Source organism: Panthera leo, chromosome B2 (genome assembly GCF_018350215.1).
Source record: "Panthera leo isolate Ple1 chromosome B2, P.leo_Ple1_pat1.1, whole genome shotgun sequence".
Taxonomy (NCBI): domain Eukaryota; kingdom Metazoa; phylum Chordata; class Mammalia; order Carnivora; family Felidae; genus Panthera; species Panthera leo.
The window spans coordinates 90,142,473-90,164,820 of record NC_056683.1 but is presented as its reverse complement, the minus strand read 5'-3'; the positions used below and the strand labels follow the sequence as shown (position 1 = coordinate 90,164,820).

The 22,348-nt window shown below is 33.4% G+C and overlaps 1 protein-coding gene across 1 annotated transcript in view; it reads left to right on the top strand.

The window, feature by feature from the left end:
- The window catches only part of ASCC3 (activating signal cointegrator 1 complex subunit 3), a 356,847-nt gene that overhangs the window by 176,280 nt on the left and 158,219 nt on the right, over positions 1-22,348 (top strand). The window contains exon 14 of the mRNA XM_042939446.1: positions 14,405-14,539. Coding sequence (XP_042795380.1) covers positions 14,405-14,539 — 135 coding nt within the window. The remainder of the gene's footprint in view (positions 1-14,404; positions 14,540-22,348) is intronic.

Genomic DNA, 22,348 nt, shown 5'->3' with positions numbered 1-22,348 from the left:
ATACATTAGACCTAGCAAACCAGTGGTTTTCCCTTATGGGCCTTGAATACCAACTTGAATACTAATTGGATACCCTGGCTGAAAGCACTAGCCTGTAAGTTTTCAAATGTAGTTATCTTTTACTCATCAGGCAATTGTGCCTCCTCCATCACATATATTTGCATATATGATATATATGCATATATTTGCATATATGATAAGATAGTCCTGTAGCTAAAAATGCTGCAGCACCTCTAGAAACTAGAATTGAGCCAGAAAGTAGAGGGTGCACCTTTCCAGAGTACCTTTCTCTCCAGGGCTGTGGGTCATCCTCACTAACTGTGAACTCACCGCACAGAGAATTCCACAGATCATGCTGTCTTCACTCTCCTGACCGAAATTTAGCACCCCCACCCCCCCGGGTTGGTTAATTTGTGTAAATGCTTTTTACATAAAAAACCATAACAAAATAAATTTTATAGTTTAAATCGTTTTTGCATAAATAGCAGTTATAGGTGTGTCACAAACTTCTTAACATCATGTATGATATAAAGAATATACTTCATAATCATCTTTAAATCGTAACACGACATAAATATTCTATCATTATAATTTGAATCATTGCCAAAAATCCTGTAGAAAGGATTTACTTGAAAATTAAGATGGATATTACTCATTTTTTCCCCTTAAATTATAGGTTGTACTTATTAAACCATATATTTATCATCTCCTGATCAGGTACCATATAATTTTATTCCAGATGGAAGGTATTTTAAAGACATTTAATAGTTCATTATTATGTTTATTTTATCATTGAATTTATGAAAGTTCATTAGTCCACATTTTTATTACAGGTGACAAAACTAAACCTAATAATGTGCCCAAAGTCAGAAATCTAATAAGCTTTGCAATTACAACCAAAACCTGGCCTTTTTACCACCCTTTCAGTGCAAAATTGACATTTTCATTTAACCTGTTATTGCCCTGCCAAGAGAAGAGAATGCAGAGAATATGCTTTTAAATTCCACCTGGAAAAATCTGGCCTCAGGAAATCATCAGTAATATGTATGAAAAATCTATGGCAACCCAGTGACTTTCAGTGATAAAATTTTTTAAAACATTCTTTTCAGAAAGTGTATGATCTTTCAATTATTATAAAATCTTTTTTCACATCTTCAAGAGACAGATGCCAACATATTCCTTTTCAATTATTTCAAGTTTCTCAGTAATTACAGTTCAAATTGATACATCTTTGAAAATATAATGTAAAGTCATATTAAACTATATAATCAAGGTGAAAACACTTTAGTCGCAAGGCCTATACACATTTCCATGATTTCCAGTCATTTCTTCAACAAATTCTCTTCAGTACATTCTTTTTAAAAAAAATTTTTTTAACATTTATTTATTTTTGAGACAGAGAGAGACAGAGTGTGAGTCGGGGAGGGGCAGAGAGGGAGACACAGAATCTGAAGCAGGCTCCAGGTTCCGAGCTGTCAGCACAGAGCCTGACACAGGTCTCAAACTCACAAACCGCGAGATCATGACCTGAGCTGAAGTTGGACACCCAACCGACTGAGCCACCCAGGCCCCCTAGTACATTCTTTTTATATTAAAAAAAAAAAAATAAATAAAGAATAAAAATTAAACTATATCAAATCATAATAACTATCATTTGTGGAAACAGCATTGAGAACTAGTGATGTTTAGCTGAAGAAAGCACAGTCATACTGGAGGTATGGTAGAATTTTTCAAATGTTTGAAGAATTGTTATGTGTGAAAACAAGTGCATTTATTTCCTGTTGCCTTAGAGAACAATACTGACCTTGGTCCCAGGGAGTGGGATGTGTGGGGATCAGATTTGGGATGAATATAAGGAAAACCTTTGTAAAACTAGACTTTTTTCTTACTGAATGGACCACTTTTTATATGCTGGTCCTACTGAATGGACCACATTTTCCAGATACTTTCTAATTACTGTTTGTTGTCTCTACATGACCCTTGTAAGGCAGGTACCATATTTTCTCCATTTTACAGGTAAAAACTGAAGCATGGGTAAATTTGCCAAAGCTTATCTGCTATACAGATGCTGAGTTATGATTCAAACAAAGGTCTAAAACACTGTTGGTATTCAAAATAAGACTAAAATATGTTGTATAGGTTACAACATATATGTTATATGTTGTATATATGTTGTATGTACATACATGTTATATGTTGTATATATGTTGTATAACATATATATATGTTATATGTTATATGTTGTATAGTTTGACATCAGGTAAGAGTTTTGTCTAGATTGGTAAGAATTTTTTCCTAAACAAAAACATTAGTTTGAGTATATCTTAAACTTAAGTAATATTAATATTACTATTAATATTCTTGATTTTTAATGAACAAGTAATATTAATATTCTTGATGTTTTGCTTTGTATTGTATAAAAAAACTAGAAGAAAATTATAACATGCTTAAGACCATTTTAATGCATAAAATTCACTTTCATTAATAGCATATACAATATTGTTACTTGTTTATAAATATAGTGAATAAGTTGTAAAAATGAATTTAGATTTCAAATTATTCAAGGCATAAATGTATATGGTACACTTATGAACAAGATTTGAATTAAGAATTTATAGGGGCGCCTGGGTGGCTCAGTCGGTGAAGCGGCCAACTTCGGCTCAGGTCATGATCTCGTGGTCCTTGAGTTCTAGCCCCGCGTCAGGCTCTGTGCTGACAGCTCAGAGCCTGGAGCCTGCTTCATATTCTGTGTCTCCCTCTCTCTGACCCTCCCCTGTTCATGCTCTGTCTCTCCCTGTCTCAAAAATAAATAAACGTTAAAAAATTTAAAAACAAAAAAAGAATTTATAGATAATTCAAGCATCAGTTGGATAACATAAATTGTATTACCTTTAAAAGATATGTATGCTAGTGGAAAAATAGATATCCCTTGTCTAAAAAAAAGTACATACATATGCTTAATATCTAAGAAAGCATTATTTTTAAGTTAAAGAAAAAGCTTATAGGAAAGGGAAGTGCATTCAAAGTACTATTTTGAAATTTTAAAAACTGTTGTCTTAATATTTTAGACTCTGCTGAAATAGAACTGTCTTATGCTTCTAAGTATATTGTACGGTGTCGTGATGTATGGCGAATTGATTGTAAGATTATATTTTTTATAGTGGACTTAGCTACAAAAATGATAATTTATTTTTGCTGTCATAGTGTGTAATGTACATTAAGTTCTCCAACTTTGTTTTGTTATTATACATTTTGATAACAGGTATCTTTTAGGGTTTAGAAAATGTAAAGTATCGTGGATTTCTTTTAACCAAATATAGCATTTAAAGCTCCCTACAACTCAAACATAGAAATTATAAATATTAAAAATTATTCCTTTAAAGAAATTGATGAAGAATATATTTCACTTTCAGGGTAATGCCCTAAATATAATTCAGTAATGATAACCTGAATCTATTTATCACTTAAAAGCTTAGGTTTCTTGAGAAGAACTGCAGATTCGCAGCGTGAGAGTCCAGAGGTGGCTCTAAATTGCTGAGCGTAGATCTAATTACACAGCTTGGAGCTGCGGAACCACTTCTCTCTACTCCAGATTACTTTTCTGGGTTTATTTGCATAATTTGATGCATGAAGACTAGTCAGTGAATTATACAGTTTTCTATATAGGTAGGACAAGGTAAATTAACCCTATTTGAGGTAGTTTGTATTTTCATGGTACATCTGATAAACATTTAACCACATCATTTTAAACTAAAAAATATGTTTTAGTAGTTTAGTTGCTTGTCAGGAATACCGGATAATAAATGCTAGTTGTTATAGACATAATTAATAAAATAGACAATTTTAAAATTTATTATTTTAGCCCTGTTTTCAGGGCTGAACTGTTACTTTTAGCAATAATAGTTTTCTGGATGTAATCCAGATATAGTAGTGTCAAATTTTCTACCATTATAAAATATAAGAATGCTTTCTTTATTCATGTCCATTAGTAGGACATATTTTTCGTTAATGAATATGATTAATTTGATTCATTATAAATGTAGGTAGCTTTGATTTAGGAACTGTCTTTGACTTCAAAGACCAAAAAAAAATTTTAAGATGCTCTCAAATTAGCTTATTTTAGAAGTTGTTTCTTAAATCACAAATTTTGAACTTTGCAATGGCATTAAAATACATACACATGTAGCTTTACAACAGTATGAAATGACTAACCAGTACCAATTTTAGTTTATTAAATATCAGTGAAATGTTTGCTAATAAATTTTTTAAAACAATCCAGGAAAATCAATTATCTGGTTGGAATATTGGAAGTTAGCTTGATACCCCACATTGTAATAAATGTATCTGTGAAAGTATTAACTCAGCCTATATCTTATTATAATTTATAAACTTTTACATTCAAACTTCTCATAAATATTTAAAAAAATAAATGCTTTTTGTGAAAATGGGTATTTTCTAACATTGGAATTTCAGCTATCATTTATTAAGTACCTACTGATTGAATCATAGTTGGGAGAGTGGTACAGGGGATGACAAGGAGACCTCAAAATTAGTAAGATGTAAACTTGCCCTTAGGGAGCACCCAAGGAAGGAATATAACTTGATGGAAAGAAAGTAGGCTTTCCAATGAGGCTAATTCCCTATTCTGTTCTTGAATGAGTAGCAAGTTATTAAAATTCTGAGCTTCGCTTTTCTCATCTATAAAACACTAATAGTGTTGTTAATAGTAAGATAGAGAACTATGCATCACACCTAGTACTGGGCTGGGCATGTCATAAGCATTTAATCATGTATTTTATTATTATTTTATTATTAGTCCTAGTAGTTCACGACAGTGAAGAAACATATATATATTGAGATTTACAGAAGGCACAAGTATGAACAAAGTGCTGTGGGAATGATTAATTTCCCTAGAGAGAATAGAGGTGAATCATTAGAACTAGGTTTAAAGGTGTGTAGAATTTCCACAGATAAATTTGGCAGTAAGTAAAGAGAAAAATGAGTAACAGCCTGGAAATATACGGCCGTTCAAATGCATGGAGGTTTTGAACAGCAAAAAGAATTTAGAGAGATGACACCAGAAGACCAGTAATGAAGAAACTTGAAATATCATGACTTTTAAGTCAAGTAATTTGTTGACTTTAAGGAAGGACCTCTATTATTTTTTAATTATGCTTTTCTTTTTCCTTTCCTTTCTTTGTTGTTGTTTCTGTTTCTTCCCATAGTTGTTTGTGTAATTAATAGCAGCTTCTGTGTTCCCCATCTTCTCAGATTCCATTCTTTTATCATAGTAACTAAGTAAAGGCTCCAAAAGCAAAAGGGACCGGTGCTGGGCTGCCCACTGTCATGTCCCCAGTGCCAGTCATGTAATTGTTGGATAATGGCAGACTTGCAAAGTTGCTATGTCAAGCATAAAAATAACTAAAAATAAAAGGTAGTCAGTGATAAATGTTTAAGAGGAGGAGCACATGAATTCGTTAGATGCTCAAGAGAATAACATATCTCTTATATATGGAAGCATCAGGGAAATTTTTATTTTAATTTAACCATATTAGTAACATCCATCTCCCCACATTAGGTAAAAGGCTTCTTTTATTTTTCTTAAAGAAATTTTATGAACTTGTACTAACTTTTCAAGCAGTTCATTGGCTGCAAAGCTATATTTTAAAATGTTTAAATCAAAGTTCCCTTTTATAAGATCTGTCTCCAACTGTCATACTCATTCTTAGGAATACCTCTCTACTCTTTTGCTCATCTCGACTCTTCATAAAAAACAGAGCACCCCCCTGTTTCAAATTAACCCCACCCTTTAAATTTTTTTCCTGTTCATTATCATATCAGTTTACAATGATAAAATCATCTCTGGCTTTTCCTATCTTTTGTCTACAGTTGTCTTTTAAATACTTCCTTGAGTCATATTTTCTTTATCATCATATATGATGTATATTTCTTTATAAAAATCCACATTTTGCACAATGATAGCCTTCTCTCTATTCAGTTTAAAAACTTTCTCTAACACAAAAATAATTTATTAAGTACACACTTTTAGTGTTATCATTTTTTTCTGAGTCTTGAATCAATTTTATATCTTAATATATATTTTATAATGAGGTTGTATTTTGCTTTTCCAGATATTCCTGCTCCTGTGTCCATATGTCTGTTTCTGCCAAAAATCTGTATTTACCACCCTTTAGATTTATTCTCTGTACCTTTGACCTCTGTATACTTTACCTTGAAATGCTATTTATTTTCTTCTACAAGAATACCTGTTTTTCTTAAAGCATTTCCAAGTACTCTAAAAAAATAAATAAATAAATTTGTCACTTAGATCAGAAGTACCACCATCACTGACCTTGTAAGTACATTGTTAAATATGTTTCCTTCAAGTTTTTACTTTGACGCCATAAATCCCTTAGCAATAAAATAATCATATCAAATATACTAGTACAGTAGTATATTATACATGTACTCTTCTTTTTAAAATGTGTATTTATTTTTGAGAGAGAGAGAGGTGCAGAGAGAGAATCTTAAGCAGGCTCCACGCTCAGCTCAGTGGAGCTCAGTCCCGCAACCCTGGGATCATGACCTGAGCTGAAACCAAGAATCAGATCCATAACCAATTGAGCCACCCAGGCACCCCTATATATATACTCTTATAATCTCATTGCCATCGTTGATCATTTCTCCTGTTCAATATAATTTCTATTGTAAAACTATTAGGGCTTATTTCAGTGGGTAAGACAAACAATACAGAGTATACAAAGGAACCATCTTTTTATCCTCCCCACTCCCATTTTCATTTTGGGAGGTATTTAAGTTGGTGGATGTCCATCTAGAGATCTAATTTTAAGCACACATACATCCTTTACATATATACTTAGAATAATACTATGAAAATTGTTCTTCAACGTGTTTTTCTTTTCCACTTAGCACTGTATTATGGGCATCCTTCAGATCTGTGTGTCTGTATTTGTGACAGCAAAATCCAGTGATGTTTGTGCCTACTATTGGATTACCAGAGCCACACAGTGCTACTGAAGTTCACCTTTTCAAAAGTTTATGACTGGGGCACCTGGGTGGCTTAGTCTGTTAAGTGTCCAACTTTGGTTCAGGTCATGATTTCCACAGTTTGTGAGTTCGAGCCCCACATCGGGCTCTGCACTGATAGTGCAGAGCCTGCCTGGGATTCTCTCTCTCCCTCTCTTTGCCCCTCACCCACTTGCATGCATGCACTCTCTCTCTCTCTTTCTAAATAAATAAAAATGTTTATGTCTGTTTTTACGTCCTTGTCTATGATTTTCTCAGAAGCCACAGAGAAAAATGCTGATAGATTTAAGAAAAATAACTGTTTCCATTCTAACCAAGATTCCATAAACAAAGTCAACAGATAAAGTGTAGACTAGGACAAAATATTTGCAATATAGAAAAAGACAAAGCATATTATCTTCTTCCATCTACAAAGAATGCCTAGCAAATTGATAAGAAAAACATCTCCAATAATAAAATAGATAATACTCAGAAAAAGGAAATAGTTAAATGAATAGTCATATATATTTGACCCAACAATTTCACTCTATAAAATTATCAAAAGATATATTCACAAATTTGTGAAATGGCTTGTGAACAGTTATTTGACAACATTGCTTTAAATAACAAAGATTGGAATCAACATAAATGTCCATCAGACAAGGACTGGTTAATTAATTATGGTATTTCTAAGTAGCATTACAATGCAGATGTAAAAAGTACACGAAGAAACTGTGTGCTGATGTGAAAAGATCTTCAGGTGATCTGAGTGTGTTCAGCTGTCCAGCACTGGCAGGCCTAAAATGAGAACTCTGTAATTACTTGTAGCATCCCTCCACAGATGTCTCTTGGGTACACAGCCTGCAGAACCAGACCTTTTAAAATTGCATTTACCTGATAACACAGATGTGGTAACATGGCCATGCCAATCAAAACTATTTTGTGCCTACATGCTCTTGTGTTACATAAATATATCTGAAACGCATCTGTTGTGGCACTCCCCGTTAGAACTACAAAACACAGAAAATGATTTGGCTGTGCTCTCCATCCTCCCAAAGATATTGGAATGTTCTAAATGGGTGGAGGAGAAGGGTTTTTTTGTTTTTGTTTTTGTTTTTGTTTTTTATTTTTTTATTTTTTTTTCAATATATGAAATTTATTGTCAAATTGGTTTCCATACAACACCCAGTGCTCATCCCAAAAGGTGCCCTCCTCAATACCCATCACCCACCCTCCCCTCCCTCCCACCCCCCATCAACCCTCAGTTTGTTCTCAGTTTTCAACAGTCTCTTATGCTTTGGCTCTCTCCCACTCTAACCTCTTTTTTTTTTTTTTCCTTCCCCTCCCCCATGGGTTTCTGTTAAGTTTCTCAGGATCCACATAAGAGTGAAACCATATGGTATCTGTCTTTCTCTGTATGGCTTATTTCACTTAGCATCACACTCTCCAGTTCCATCCACGTTGCTACAAAAGGCCATATTTCATTCTTTCTCATTGCCACGTAGTATTCCATTGTGTATATAAACCACAATTTCTAAAGCAAGGGAATTAAAAGCAAAAATGAATTACTGGGACCTTATGAAGATAAAAAGTTTCTGCACAGCAAAGGAAACAGCCAACAAAACTAAAAGGCAACCAACGGAATGGGAAAAGATACTTGCAAATGACATATTAGACAAAGGGCTAGTATCCAAAATCTATAAAGAGCTCACCAAACTCCACACCCGAAAAACAAATAACCCAGTGAAGAAATGGGCAGAAAACATGAATAGACACTTCTCTAAAGAAGACATCCGGATGGCCAACAGGCACATGAAAAGATGTTCAATGTCGCTCCTTATCAGGGAAATACAAATCAAAACCACACTCAGATATCACCTCACACCAGTCAGAGTGGCCAAAATGAACAAATCAGGAGACTTATAGATGCTGGAGAGGATGTGGAGAAACGGGAACCCTCTTGCCCTGTTGGTGGGAATGCAAATTGGTGCAGCCGCTCTGGAAAGCAGTGTGGAGGTTCCTCAGAAAATTAAAAATAGACCTACCCTATGACCCAGCAATAGCACTGCTAGGAATTTACCCAAGGGATACAGGAGTACTGATGCATAGGGGCACTTGTACCCCAATGTTTATAGCAGCACTCTCAACAATAGCCAAATTATGGAAAGAGCCTAAATGTCCATCAACTGATGAATGTTTTTGTTTTTTAACTTACAGTTGGATGGATGACTTGATGCAGGGCTTTCAGCTTTTGATGCAACATGCATCCAAATCACCTGCAGGGCTTGTTGAACCAGATTGCTGGGCCCCATCTTTGGAGTTACTGACTCAGACCTGGTATTGGGCTGTTAGTTTGTAGTTCTGATAGGGTTACAGGGGATGCTGCTGCTGCTGTCGTGGGGACCATGCACTTTCAGAATTTGTTTAGGTCATTAGGACTTAATTCTCTTGAGGAACCCAGGTTAAGAAAGTTGGAAAGAATTGAGAGCAAGCCACGTTATAGGCTGTGCCAGTTAGAATGAAAGCATAAATGTCTAGGACATAAAACTTCTCACCCTCAGGCCTCATTCTTTAACCCTTGCAAGAACAAATACCCTATATTAAAGAATGTCATTCCTCAGCGACATTTTCCATGGAACATCTGTCTGCCATGTTGTCTATGTTTTTCAGATATTTCCTGCCCAGTCTTCCTTCTTAGTGGAAATTTCTAGGAAACAGTCTTTGATTCAACATTTCACAGTTAATCCTTGCCCTCTTTCCTCCTGTTTTCAGATAATCTCAGGTTTAAATATTCCTTTTATTTTTTTACTTCCCATTCATCTTGCACAACACCTTCACAAAAGTTGTTAAAGGATAAGTGGTCTTTTAAATTATTTTGTGTGGTGTTGGATACATACACACTTGCATAAATGAGGGATAAATAGTTAATATAGGTGTCAATTTATAACAGTCATTTACTGATCTCACCATTTAGTCTTTTAGGCCAAATTCATTTTATTGTTTATTACCCCTTCAGTGGTGTTGACACTAACTAGTTCTGACAGAGTTTTCTAAAGTTCCTGTAGAAAGAGTGTTAGCATCTCCTTGGAACATGTTAGAAATGCAAAGTCTTGGCTTGCCCCAGACCTACTTAATCTGAAAGGGTGGTGGAGGATAGGAGCAGCAGTTGTGTTTTTAATAAGCCTTCTGAGTGATTTCGAAGTATTCTAGAGTTTGAGAGCTATTGCTTTACTAAATGCAGTGTTTTCACTGACATTATATACTTCTATTTTTATAATAATCCCGTGACACTAGTGACTATCTGTGGACTGGAGGAAATAAGAATCAAAGAGATTTTTTTGTTTTTTCTAAATCACATTGCTCTTTAATAATGCTTCTAAGTAGAATTTTGGGAATTTTTCAAATAACATGTCCTTCTTTCCTTTGAATACACCAAAACAATATGAGTTACCTAAGCATTCTAGTTTTTTGAATGATGATTTATCTGAGCTTTCATTCTTTCATTACTTTTAATCGTCATCTCATGTGAAGAACAGATCTTTGGCAAAGCAAATAACAGAGCCAGAACTCAAATTCACTTTCTTTCCTAGTCCAGGACTGATTTCATTTTGTATATTTAAAATAAATGACTTTTTAAACTAAAAACAAATATAATATTTTTAAATGTATTAATCTAACAAATGTCAAGTAAAAATGTAAACTGTTTTATAAAGCAATTAAAATTTACCAGTGTTGTTGGCTTGAATCTATTGTTGTAATCTTATTTTAATGGCATATGCCCATTTAACTGCTGTTTGGTTACCAGTAGTGTTTAAGATTAATTTGGAGCTATTTCTGCCAAATGAAACAGTGCTGTCCTCTCTGTTATAATTTTCATATGAGTCTATTTAAATTAATTAACCAAATTAACAAACCATAAAATCAAGTATGTTATAGGACCTTAAACCTTGTAATGGCTTCTGTTGGAGCCTCTAAACAGAAAATTCTTAATAATAAAAAGTTTATTTTACTGAACAAGGAGTGATGGATCATTTAATAAAAAGAAATTGCCACTTTAAGTGTAACTAATATTTCTCTTGGCTGCAGTAGAAAATAATTTGCAAAATGATAAGTTGACAAGTCAGAATGAAATAATTAATGAAGATTTAGGGTCATATTTTATTTTCCCTTATGTTCTTCATATCAACAGGATTTGCATAATGTGGTATTTGAATTATGGAGAATAGAAATCCGGTTGCATTATAAAAACCCATCTGGGAAATGATCTTGGGGCTATACTGGTTATATGAAATACCTTCATATTTCCTACTATTTCATTTATATAGGTAAATAAACATAGGTTATTAGGGAATTTTTAAAATCATCTCTGTAGTGGTGGTTTTATATATGTTTCCTTTTAAACTTGTTTTAACTCAGAAGAAGAAAACTAAGTTGGTGGTCATTATTAACCAATTTCACACAGTAGTGCAGTAGTCATCTCAAAAGTTGTTAATAATTCAATTTTTAGACCTCATCCCTAGATATTCTTACTCAGTTGGTTTTAGGGGAGGACCCAGAAATCTATTTTGATGAGCACCAGCAGTGATTCTGATGAAGAGGTCCTTGGGACTCAGTGTAAGAAACTTTTGGACGAGAACATACTTCTTCAAGCTAACACACTAAAATTACCAAGGATAAATATTTTAAATACTACTCCATCCATCCTGTACCCTGCTTTTGTAGCCAGGTAGGGCTGATTACTAGTGATTCTTTCTCATCAACAGTAGTATAGCCATTCTGAGCCTTGGAACATATGTATCGTATCCCTGGTGCTCAGTACATTGTTTGGTACTCAGTAGGTACTATGTAAATACAGTGCAATGGATGAACAAAGGAGACCCACCAGCTCCATGTTTAGCATTCCTGTGTTATCCATGCTCCATGTGTTACTGTTTTCTCTGCCTCCTTAAGTTGTACATGCCTTTTACGTATGAACCATGTCTTGTTCATTTTTATATTTCTTCTTTTAACAGTATGATACATGGCTGCTAAATACTTCATAAAAATATTTTGTGCTTAAATACATCATACTAGATTGTCATCTCTATGAGGGCAGGGACTTTGGCCTCTCTTTTTTACAGTTTTCTCAGGGCTTGATAGTAATTTTCAGAATTCTCAGAAACATTTGAATGAATGAATGAATTAATTAATTAAAAATAATTTCATTTTAAATGATATTTTCTTAAATTTAATGTTAGGGGTTAGTGAAGCTGTGTGCGTGATAAACCTTAATTTTATATAAGAGGAAAAATCTGCCTTTTTAAAAAGAAACTCGCAATTGAAAAACTTTTTACAAGAGACAGAATGGTAGAAGATGAGAGATTCTGAACTGGTGAAGCTTCAACAGGGCATTATAGTTAACAGAATTTTATATCTAACTTAGTATTAAACAACTTATGTCAATAATGCTGAAAAATGTTACACTGAGCTTAAATGACAGTCTCTTGACATCCTATGAAATAAAGACATTTCCCCAGAAAGCTAGCAAACCTATCAAAATCAGACTTTGTTGTTTGTTTGTTTGTTTTTTGTAGTTGAAAATAAGGAAAACAGAAGACTTTTCCAAGTATTCATGAAACTTACTGAAATAAATTTTATTAGTATGCTCTTTAGAGAGATTCTTATCACATTTTTTTAAAAAACACGTTAGTATCAGCACATAAGTTAGAACTCTGACATAGTATAAAAGCTGAAGCTTTACATCCTTAATGGCTGTGATTAACTAATGTTAAATCTCTCTAGGTGACTTGTGATACTTGTTTTATTGTCTCTAAACGCTTCAGGAGTTTTTCATTGAGGAACTTTGGGTCTTCTCCAGATGATCTACCCTCATTGACTTTGAACACATTCCAAAAGAATATTAGTAATTTAAGCATTCCAATTTCTTTGGTGATTATTAACTATGATTTTACTCTACTCTGAATTTTAATTGATGTGCCATATATGGAACAGTTTCTTTGACAGGGTTGTAGATGTAAGATGATTATGGGTAAATTAAACACTGTGCGCTCTAGATCTTTGTCAGTCTGTCTCCTTTCTGGCCAAATCCCAGGCTTCCCTCCCCTTTTCACTTTTACTCATTATCAAAATGACCTTCTCTTTTATTTAGGGAAGCTAGCATGAGTCTATCCTTTCCCTGACTAAAACCAATCAGTTGCATATTTTTCTAAATGTGTACCATGAAAATAAGACCAAAGTTCTAGCCTCTGGGAAAATATAATTAAGAGATAAATATGAAGAAATATTGAGGGAAAAGCAAGAATTACGACCTCCGTGTTGTTGAGGCCTACGGGGCATACCATGGTAACTCCAGAGAGATTGAGAGGTCTCAGTTTGGTTGGAAGCTGGGGTTAGAATTTGTCTTAATTCACCCAAAGCACCCACACTGCTGATTGTCCTTAGGTTGTATGTTTAGGACTATAATTAAAATGTCAGAATTACCTGACATTTTCATCATATAAAATTCAAAAAGATCAATTGTCCATATGAAAGAATAAAAACGACTTTTGTTATACTAATGGCTCTTTGGGAAGGCTGCGTCCAGCTGAATGTGGGAGTAAATGGAAGCCAAAGGCCAAAGAAAAAAAGATAGGAAAGAGAGAAGGCAGGCACTGCTAGGCAGCAGATACAGAGTGTTCATCACTCTCTTATTTTATATTCTTCAGTTGCATTGACATTCTGCCTGGTGACTGTTCCTGAAAGTACTTTTTTCCACTTCTCCTTGACAAAGCACCCAGATACGTGACTTCCCTCTAATTCAGATTTCCACAGTCACTTTTTGAGTAATTCCACAGGAAGGTCAAAAAACAACAGAAAATTCCAGATGCCTCTCTAGAAGCATTTTCATCTTCAGCAGTTCCCTAAACTCTATTTTGAGTGGTTGTTCTTAGACATGATTTTGTCCAAGGAAGAGTGTTTTTATTGTTTTCAGTTTCCTTAAACATCTTTACGATACTGGAAATTTCACTGACTGTGGGGAAATAAGGCTTTTGTATATTTTTATACTCTTGTCTCCATAATATATGATTGTACTCATGAATCATGTCTTCAAAAGAGAAAAGCACAAATTAAATTCCATGCTTTATATAATCCATTAATTTCAGTTCTGACTTATGCCAATGTATAGATTAACAATGTGTAAAGCCTTATTATTGAATTTTATTTAACTTGCCTTTATCCTATATACACTTTCTTCTAAAACAAGGAAATGTTGGAGAATTCGTAAACTGGGGGTTATATTTTGAAAAATTAATAGTTTATATATAGTGATTTTCAGACTGGTATTAAGCTGTCTCTTAATGAATTTTAGTATTAAATAAACTGTTTTCCTTTATTTTAGGTGATGGTGTTTGTGCATGCTCGAAATGCTACTGTAAGAACAGCTATGTCTCTAATAGAAAGAGCAAAAAATAGTGGTCAGATTTCCTGCTTTTTACCTACCCAAGGAACTGAATATGGACATGCAGAAAAACAGGTAGGAAACAAATGAGGGCGAGATATAAGAACTAAAGCATATAATGTGCCAGATATTACAGATATTTTATATATGAAAGATCTGTGGTCTTTAATTTCCAAGGAGTTGATTTTACATATTTATCATGTTATAATCTTTACTTTTCTCTTGATATAATGATCTTCCAAAGGATCCCGGTGCATGATGTGTACAATTATCACCTCTATCTCTATGATTAGAATTGTGTTTAGTCCTACTCTTTAAAATATAGTTAAAACAGAAAATATTGTTAAGTTCCATAAAATATGTTAACATCTAATAGGATTATTATTTTAAAAAACTAACATTATTATTTTTTAATTTCTCAGTTTTAATTTCTAAGGTTAATATGAACACATGAAAACTGCACAAACCAAAGCTCTTAAAAAGAGAATGTGAAAGTTTAGGGGCACCTAGCTGACTCAGTCAGTAGAGCATGCAACTCTTGATCTCGAGGTTGTGAGTTCAAGTCCCACATTGAGTGGAATGATTACTTAAAAATATGATTTAAAAAAAAAAAGTATGTGAAAGTTTGAGACCCGAAATTTTTACAACAAATGCCTTGCTGCACAGTGTTTGGTCAAAGGACCTAAAAAGCCTGGGTCCTCTAGAAATGCAGAGAACCTCAGGCCCCATACCATACCATACCAAACCATAATCTGAATGTCACCTCAATCCTCAGGTGATTTTATGTGCATAACAGTTTGACAAGCACCTCTCTAGGTAATTTGAGTATTGATAGTATCTAGGATTTTCACAGATTTCATTTAATTATGTGAGATAATGATTTATATCAAGAGTGGATAGACTACAGCCTGAGGGCCAAAGTTGGCCACCTGTTGTTTTTTTTTAATTAAAGTTTTATTAGAAAATAGCTGGACTCCTTTTGTTGTCAATGGCTGCCTTTTTTTGCACTATGAGGGGAGAATTGAATTGTTGCTGCAAGGACTGTGTAGCCCACTAATAAGCCTAAATACAAGGCCCTTTACAGAAAACGTTTGCCCAGATTTAAAGCTGTGATAATAAATTTTCAAATAAAGTATTAAAATTTTCAAATAAATTTTCAAATAAAAAACTCAGTGGACATAAAATGACAGTAACTTCAAAGTTTTTTATATGCATAAGATTTAACTGATATTTACAAAACAGCTGCTAGCTGCCAGATATTGTACTATGTATACACTTTCACATTTATCATGTTAGTAAGATGTACTTAATTGTTATGACTGCACTATGAATGCCATCATTTTATGTTGATATTTTAAATTCTGCATATGATAATCTGATGTCAGTTGTTTTGAACATCAGATTCTTTCAATTTAGAACTATAAAATGTGTTCATTTTCTTCATTTTTTTTTTCTGCTTAATAATATTTTCTATTATATAACACTTATTAAACAGCTTTGTAGTCTTCCAGTTATTTATTAATTATGAATTTATGAGTGCCTTTAAAAAGGTTGGCATTCATAAGTCTTCTTTCATTTCTTTGGAAATAAAAAGCAACTCGATTGTGTTTAAAAGCCAAGCCTTGAGAGCCACCTTGTGGCTTTCTGGTTACTTCATTCATACCTCTCAGTTCTGAGAGCTATTGCTATTGTAAATAATGCCAGTTTATTATTTAATTTCTATAGTAATAGTGCTTAATATTTATCAGCTGTTTACTTGTGCCTGGCATTTTCATTGCTGTATAGATAACTCATTCAGTCCTCACAGACCCTGTGATGTAAGTCTGTATTTTTATTATACCTTGATATTATATATGTGTAAGTAATTACAAAATAACATGAAATATTGAAACCATATAAAATAATTTATATAGACACAGTTTCAAATAATGTTTATTTAAGGCATTGTCACCAAATAGTTTCAAAGGTCATTATGCTTAAAAAAAAAAAAAAAAAAAAAAAAAGACCTGGAGAAATGAAAAGTTTTAATACAGTTAAGTAGACTAGAAAATCTCAAATCATTTTTGTTATACCTTTTTAAAAATATTTTGATTTGATTTTCATCCAGTCTACCTATTGTTATTGGATTTTTTTAAAACAAAAATGAAATTCACAAACATTCATTAAAAAGTACATGTTTTCAAGGAACATTATCCTGTTCATCATTATATTCCTAGCCTTTCATATAATGTTTGGCTGATAGTAGTTACCCCCAGATTACTTTTTTGTTGTTGTTTTTGTTCTTCTGAGACAAACATTATAAGAGACAGCCTCACTTTGATTTTCTCATTTGATCTGCACCACTATTCTGTCCCTTAGAGATTCTTATCCCCACTTTATAGATAAGGTAACTGAAACTGGAAATAATTTTCTCAGAGACGACCATGTAACAAGTAGTAGAGCCATGACTGGAATCAGTCTGACTCCAAAGACTGCCCTTTTTACCACTCTGTATCCTAAGCATTCAAAACCAAATCCGATCTGGGACTTTCTAAAGCATTTAGGGCTTTTTGTTTGGTTTTTGTTTTTAATAAAATGGAAGAACATTTCTTCAGTCCGACCATATCCCCCATTTCTGCTAAGGAGAGATTCAAAAAGCTGGCCCTTCTTCAGTGGATATGATTTTATAACAAAAGATAAAGTAATCTTTCTGAATGCTTTATCGAAGCTCCAGAATTTTAGATTGTTTTTCTAGTGCTAGTTGTATGCTTCTTATTTCTTTAAGTTCCTTTTGAACTTAATGGTATTAACATTCTAGCAATTCTGCGGAGCTATTGTCATGATGGGCGGAGATATTCCTTCCCATGTTCTTCGAAAAATGGGAAATTAAGTACTCAGAACATTAAAATAAAATTAGAAGGTAAATTTGCTATGGTGGTACATAGAAATTTAGCCTCATGACTCCTGTTAATGGAAGTACAGCTAAATCCCTACCGTGCCACACTAGTACTTTACCCTTAAGTGTTTAAATGTAACCGTCTCAATTCCTGACGTAGCGATTATGGTTTGTAAAAGCATTTCTTTACAGCTTTATTCAACACTGTATAACTTTATTTGTATAAATAATAAGTAAAACTCCATGGAGGTATTCTCCTTTTCTTTCTCTGTGTGTGTGTGTGTGTGTGTGTGTGTGTGTGTGTGTGTGTGTGTTTGTAATAAGGCTATTTTTTGCCATAACCACAACTAAAAATGACTCTTTTCTTCCCAGTAAGTAACAATATATTTTAGACTCCTCATATCTTTCCCATCTTTAATATAAAATTTAACCCCCTATGAAAAACCAACTATATTTCCAAATTGTCCACTGAAACAAGAAAATAGGGAAAGGAAAGGAAAGTATACCTTAAGCATAAGCTATGGAGATGGAGGTTGTGGCTCTCTATGGAGAAGGTAGTATATCAGGAATTCCTAATGAGGCCCAAAGCAAGAGGGCACGTTAACAAAAGGTCTGGTTCTGATGTGGCCTCTAGAAGCCCTGCGGCCTTAAACACATAACTATTTTTTCCTCCTCCTCCTCCTCCTCTTCCTCCTCCTCCTCCTCCTCCTCCTCCTCCTCCTCCTCCTTATTTATTTATTTATTTAGAGAGAGAGAGACAGACAGAAACAGCACAAGCAGAGAAGGGGCAGAGAGAGAATCCCAAGCAGGCTCTACACTGTCAGCACAGAGCCCAATGCAGGGCTAAAACTCAGAACTGTGAAATCATGACCTGAGCCAGAAACCAAGAGTCAGATGCTTAACCGACTGACAACCCAGGTGCCCCAAACACCTAAATATTTCTGAAACTTACTTTCTATTCTATCAAATAGAATAATAATAGGGTAAATAACACCTATTCTGGTAGTTATTGAGAAACAAATGGAATGCTATATGAAATTATTTTGGAAACTGAACAATGATAAAATGTTACATGTCATATTATAACAATCTACTTTTAAGAATATGTATTAATAACTAAATTTTAAAATAAACAATATGAATAATTTTCCCTAATTTACCCTGCATATTTTTTGCTCTCCTGCACAAAGACACTTTCTTAAGAAACCACTATTTTCTGTAAAGTACAGCATACCTTAAAGGAATAGTAGCAGCTTACATTTATAGAAGTATATCATTAGGGATGCAGATGTTTTCATTATTAAGCTATTATTTTCAATTATGATTTAATTTCAAGTTGAATGAATATTTCAGTTAGAATCTTCAGATTCTGTTTCACTTGCAATCTAAGCCAAATAAATTCTTTCCTTAGGGACAAGTTTTTAACAGGCTTTAAATATTCTAGTAGTGGGATGGGTATTTCCACTCACCCCTGTGCAGTATTTCTCTGATTTATGGGTAGTGATATGTGGTTGGATTTTTTTACATATATTAGGAATATTAAGAGTTTTTCTTATACGTAGAAATGGTCTATCATACAATAAGCCTCATGAATGTAGTTATTAGAAATATCTATTAAATATATTTAGTATAATGAATCCAATAATAATACGAAAAATCCAACAATATGTTCCCTCAAGCTACTTCAAGTGTCATTTTTTTGACTTCTTTATTATTATCCAAAGCTACCAACTATTTCCTTGTTTTTTTTTCCAATAGGTCAACTTTAACCTTTGCCTAAATTAAAGGAATTTGACTTTGATATAAGTTATCTGATACTTAATAGCTTTATTTATTTCTGCTTTAGCAGTTTTACAGTTAGTATAGCCAAATAAGAATTTTCTCCTCCTGGCATAGATGATATCTATTAGCTAAAGACAGTAGCAGGTGCCTGAGAGCCCCCTTTCTCTTATTTTTAATTTTAAGTATACATAAAATATTTATTTTCTCAGAGTTTATTCTTTCCTTAGCCATGTCAACCTCTTTCCTTTTGGAGGTTAATATAGTAATTCTACTGTTGTAGAATTGCTTGTAACCACATAGAAAGAATGTCAAAAGTGTATTAATATTTTTAAATAAAACCAAAGAAAATTAATTAAAAAATAGAACTGAATGTTTAATTGCATTTTGGAAAGCACGAATATTCTGTTTTCAAAGGGAAGTAGCCTCTTGTACAATAAAGGCTTTGGATCCACACAGACCTGAATATTAATCTGGACTCAGGCACTGTAACTTTTTCAATTTCCTTGAGCCACAATTCCATCATGAACAAAGTGGCAATGATACCTAGATCTTAAAGTTTTTGTAATAAGTAAGGTAACATACGTTGCCTGATACACAGTAGACACTCTGTAAATGGTTACATATGTACTTTGAAGGAAGAGAAGATGACAACTTTAACTAATGACAGATGTAACAACGTTTACATTTTTAGCTTTTGGACAACAAAAAATAATACCTTGAATTGTAAAAGGGAGTAACAGGTTGGGGGAAATATTGGTAACTACATCTTTTTATGTGGATCTACATCTTTATATGTGTGCTTATTAAGTTTAATAACTAAAACACAAAATTTTCAGTAAGTAAATGGGCAAAGAAGAAATAAAATAGGCAAATTGGAATAAAAAATTGTTGGATAAATCTTGCAAATTCAGACCGTATACTCTTAATCTAAATAAATCTTTAAAAGCTAAAAATGAGAATGCCCATTTCTAAAAATGATTCAAGGATTTGGTACATTCCTAGGTTTTCTGTGGCAGTGACCTTTTCAATCCTTTAAAAAGAAATATTTTTTTTTTTTTTTTTTTTTTTTTGGGTAATATATGTTAAGAGCCACGCTTCCTTCTGGATCCTTTAACCTTGAAATTCTAAACCTGGGAATCTTTCCAAGGACATATTAAAAGGAAAAATAATATAAACCAAGAGTTTTATTCCAATACATTATAATGAAAAAATTCAACATAAATACCCAACAGTAGGGGAATTTTAAAGTATGAACAGCAGTTCAATTAAATTTTATATACCTATTGAGAACAATTATTTTAGAGTATACGATACGTCCAATTCTAAGTTAACATGTCAATTTTAATTGATCAAATTTCCTGTGCCATTGAAAATAAGTAGCTGAACATGGTGGAGTTTCTCTATCGTTAAGACACAGATGTTGTTACAGTGTCACAGTGGGTTTACAAATAATATATAAGGAAAGCAAAATATGGTCAGTAATGTAAGAGAAGAACAAACCATTCATAAAAAAGTAGATTAATTCAAAACAGTGATCTTGTATTTCAATATGCAGCAATAAGGGTAAGGAGCATTTGAAGGAAAGAAGAAAGAGGACGTGAGCAAAGGAAACCACTGGATCTGTTTGGACAAATAGAAAAGTGTTCTCTTTTCACTATTATGTATGATGCATGAAGGGCCAGGCACATACATTTTGGTCAGAATGTGAAGGACCTTAAATTACATGCTTAAGTGTTTGGACTTTATGTGCACTGAGAAGCTTTTGAAGATTGTGGAAGAGACAAGTTATATGACCAGAATTCGGGTGCTGAAAAATAGGACTCATTTTCCTTCAAGCAGGGGGAAATCCCGTGGGCCAGGCGTTCATATCAATGTAGTCTAATATATGGCTCACTTTGAATAAACAAGACTCTTTTTAAGGGACATAGAAAGTAACGTTGGATTTTTTTTCCTGATTTCTTTTGTTACTACTTTTAAGTAAATTCTGATTGCAGTAATTTTTGTTCATGTACTTGAAGATGTATTTTAGAAGCATAGAATGAATTTCTTACAACAAATTTATATATGTTGTTAAGTAACCATGCTGTTTTGGAAAACTATGTTAATTGGAATATTGTTGTTCTCTCATTTGAAAATACTTTAGTAGGGGAAGCACTCTAAAGACATGTAGATTAAATAACTAAGATTATTCAATCTCTAGATATACAGAGATTTATATTGATAAAATTTAAGGATCAAAATTACATTTCACAGTGTGATTTTTTTTTTTAGATGTTATTTCAGCATTTATGGCCAAATGGGTATAATGGATATAAAGAATGCAATTTTAGATGAGATTTCTCTTTTGCTATTTAAGGTACTATTTCTGGAATACTCTTATTTCTATATAATTAGGTTGTAGTAATATCAGGGTAGCCTCTGTGGGAACCAAGACCATCTTTCAAGGGATATAACATGGACAGAGCACATTTACTTCCTTTCTCCTAAGTTAAAGTGAACAATTAGCACAGCCAGAATGACATATGAAAATTGGTTATGGGGAATTAGATTAGTCTGTGTCATTGTGAATTGATTATATACCCATGAGCCTCAAACTGTTTTTAGTGATGGCCACTCAGTGAATATTTAGTGAATGTAAGCTAGTCACCAGTGACTGTGGTAGATCAATAGGTATCAAGCTAAGTAAACTCTTCTGTCAACCTGTTTAGAGTGTATTGAGGAAGACACATGTTGTATCAGTCAGGATTCAGTAAAGGAAACAAACCACTCTCAGTACATTTTAAATAGAACAGAATCTTGCAAGAAATTAGGTACTTACCAGTGTTGGTAAGATTGGAGAAGTAGAAGTCAGGGGGCTACCACTGAAACTGTTGAATTGAAGAACCAGCTACTGTGATAGTGATCTAGAAGTTGAGAAGCCACAACTGCTGCTATGCATGTCTTTTCAATGTTCATGAACACACTGGAAAGCCAAATTTTGAGCATATGATACATCTATTATAATTTTCAGCCCTCATTTCTCCAAGATCTTGCTTACCAGGAAAAGACAATAGCAGGAAGATAGTTTTCTCTTAACCTCCATCATCCAGATCTTGCACACGGGCATCTAATTAGCAGAATTGATTTTTTTACATCAAGAACCCTGACTGCAAGAAATCTGGAAAATAAAGGTTTTACCTTCTGGCCCGTGTAATACAGGAAGGCTTATTGAAGGAGCTGATTAATAC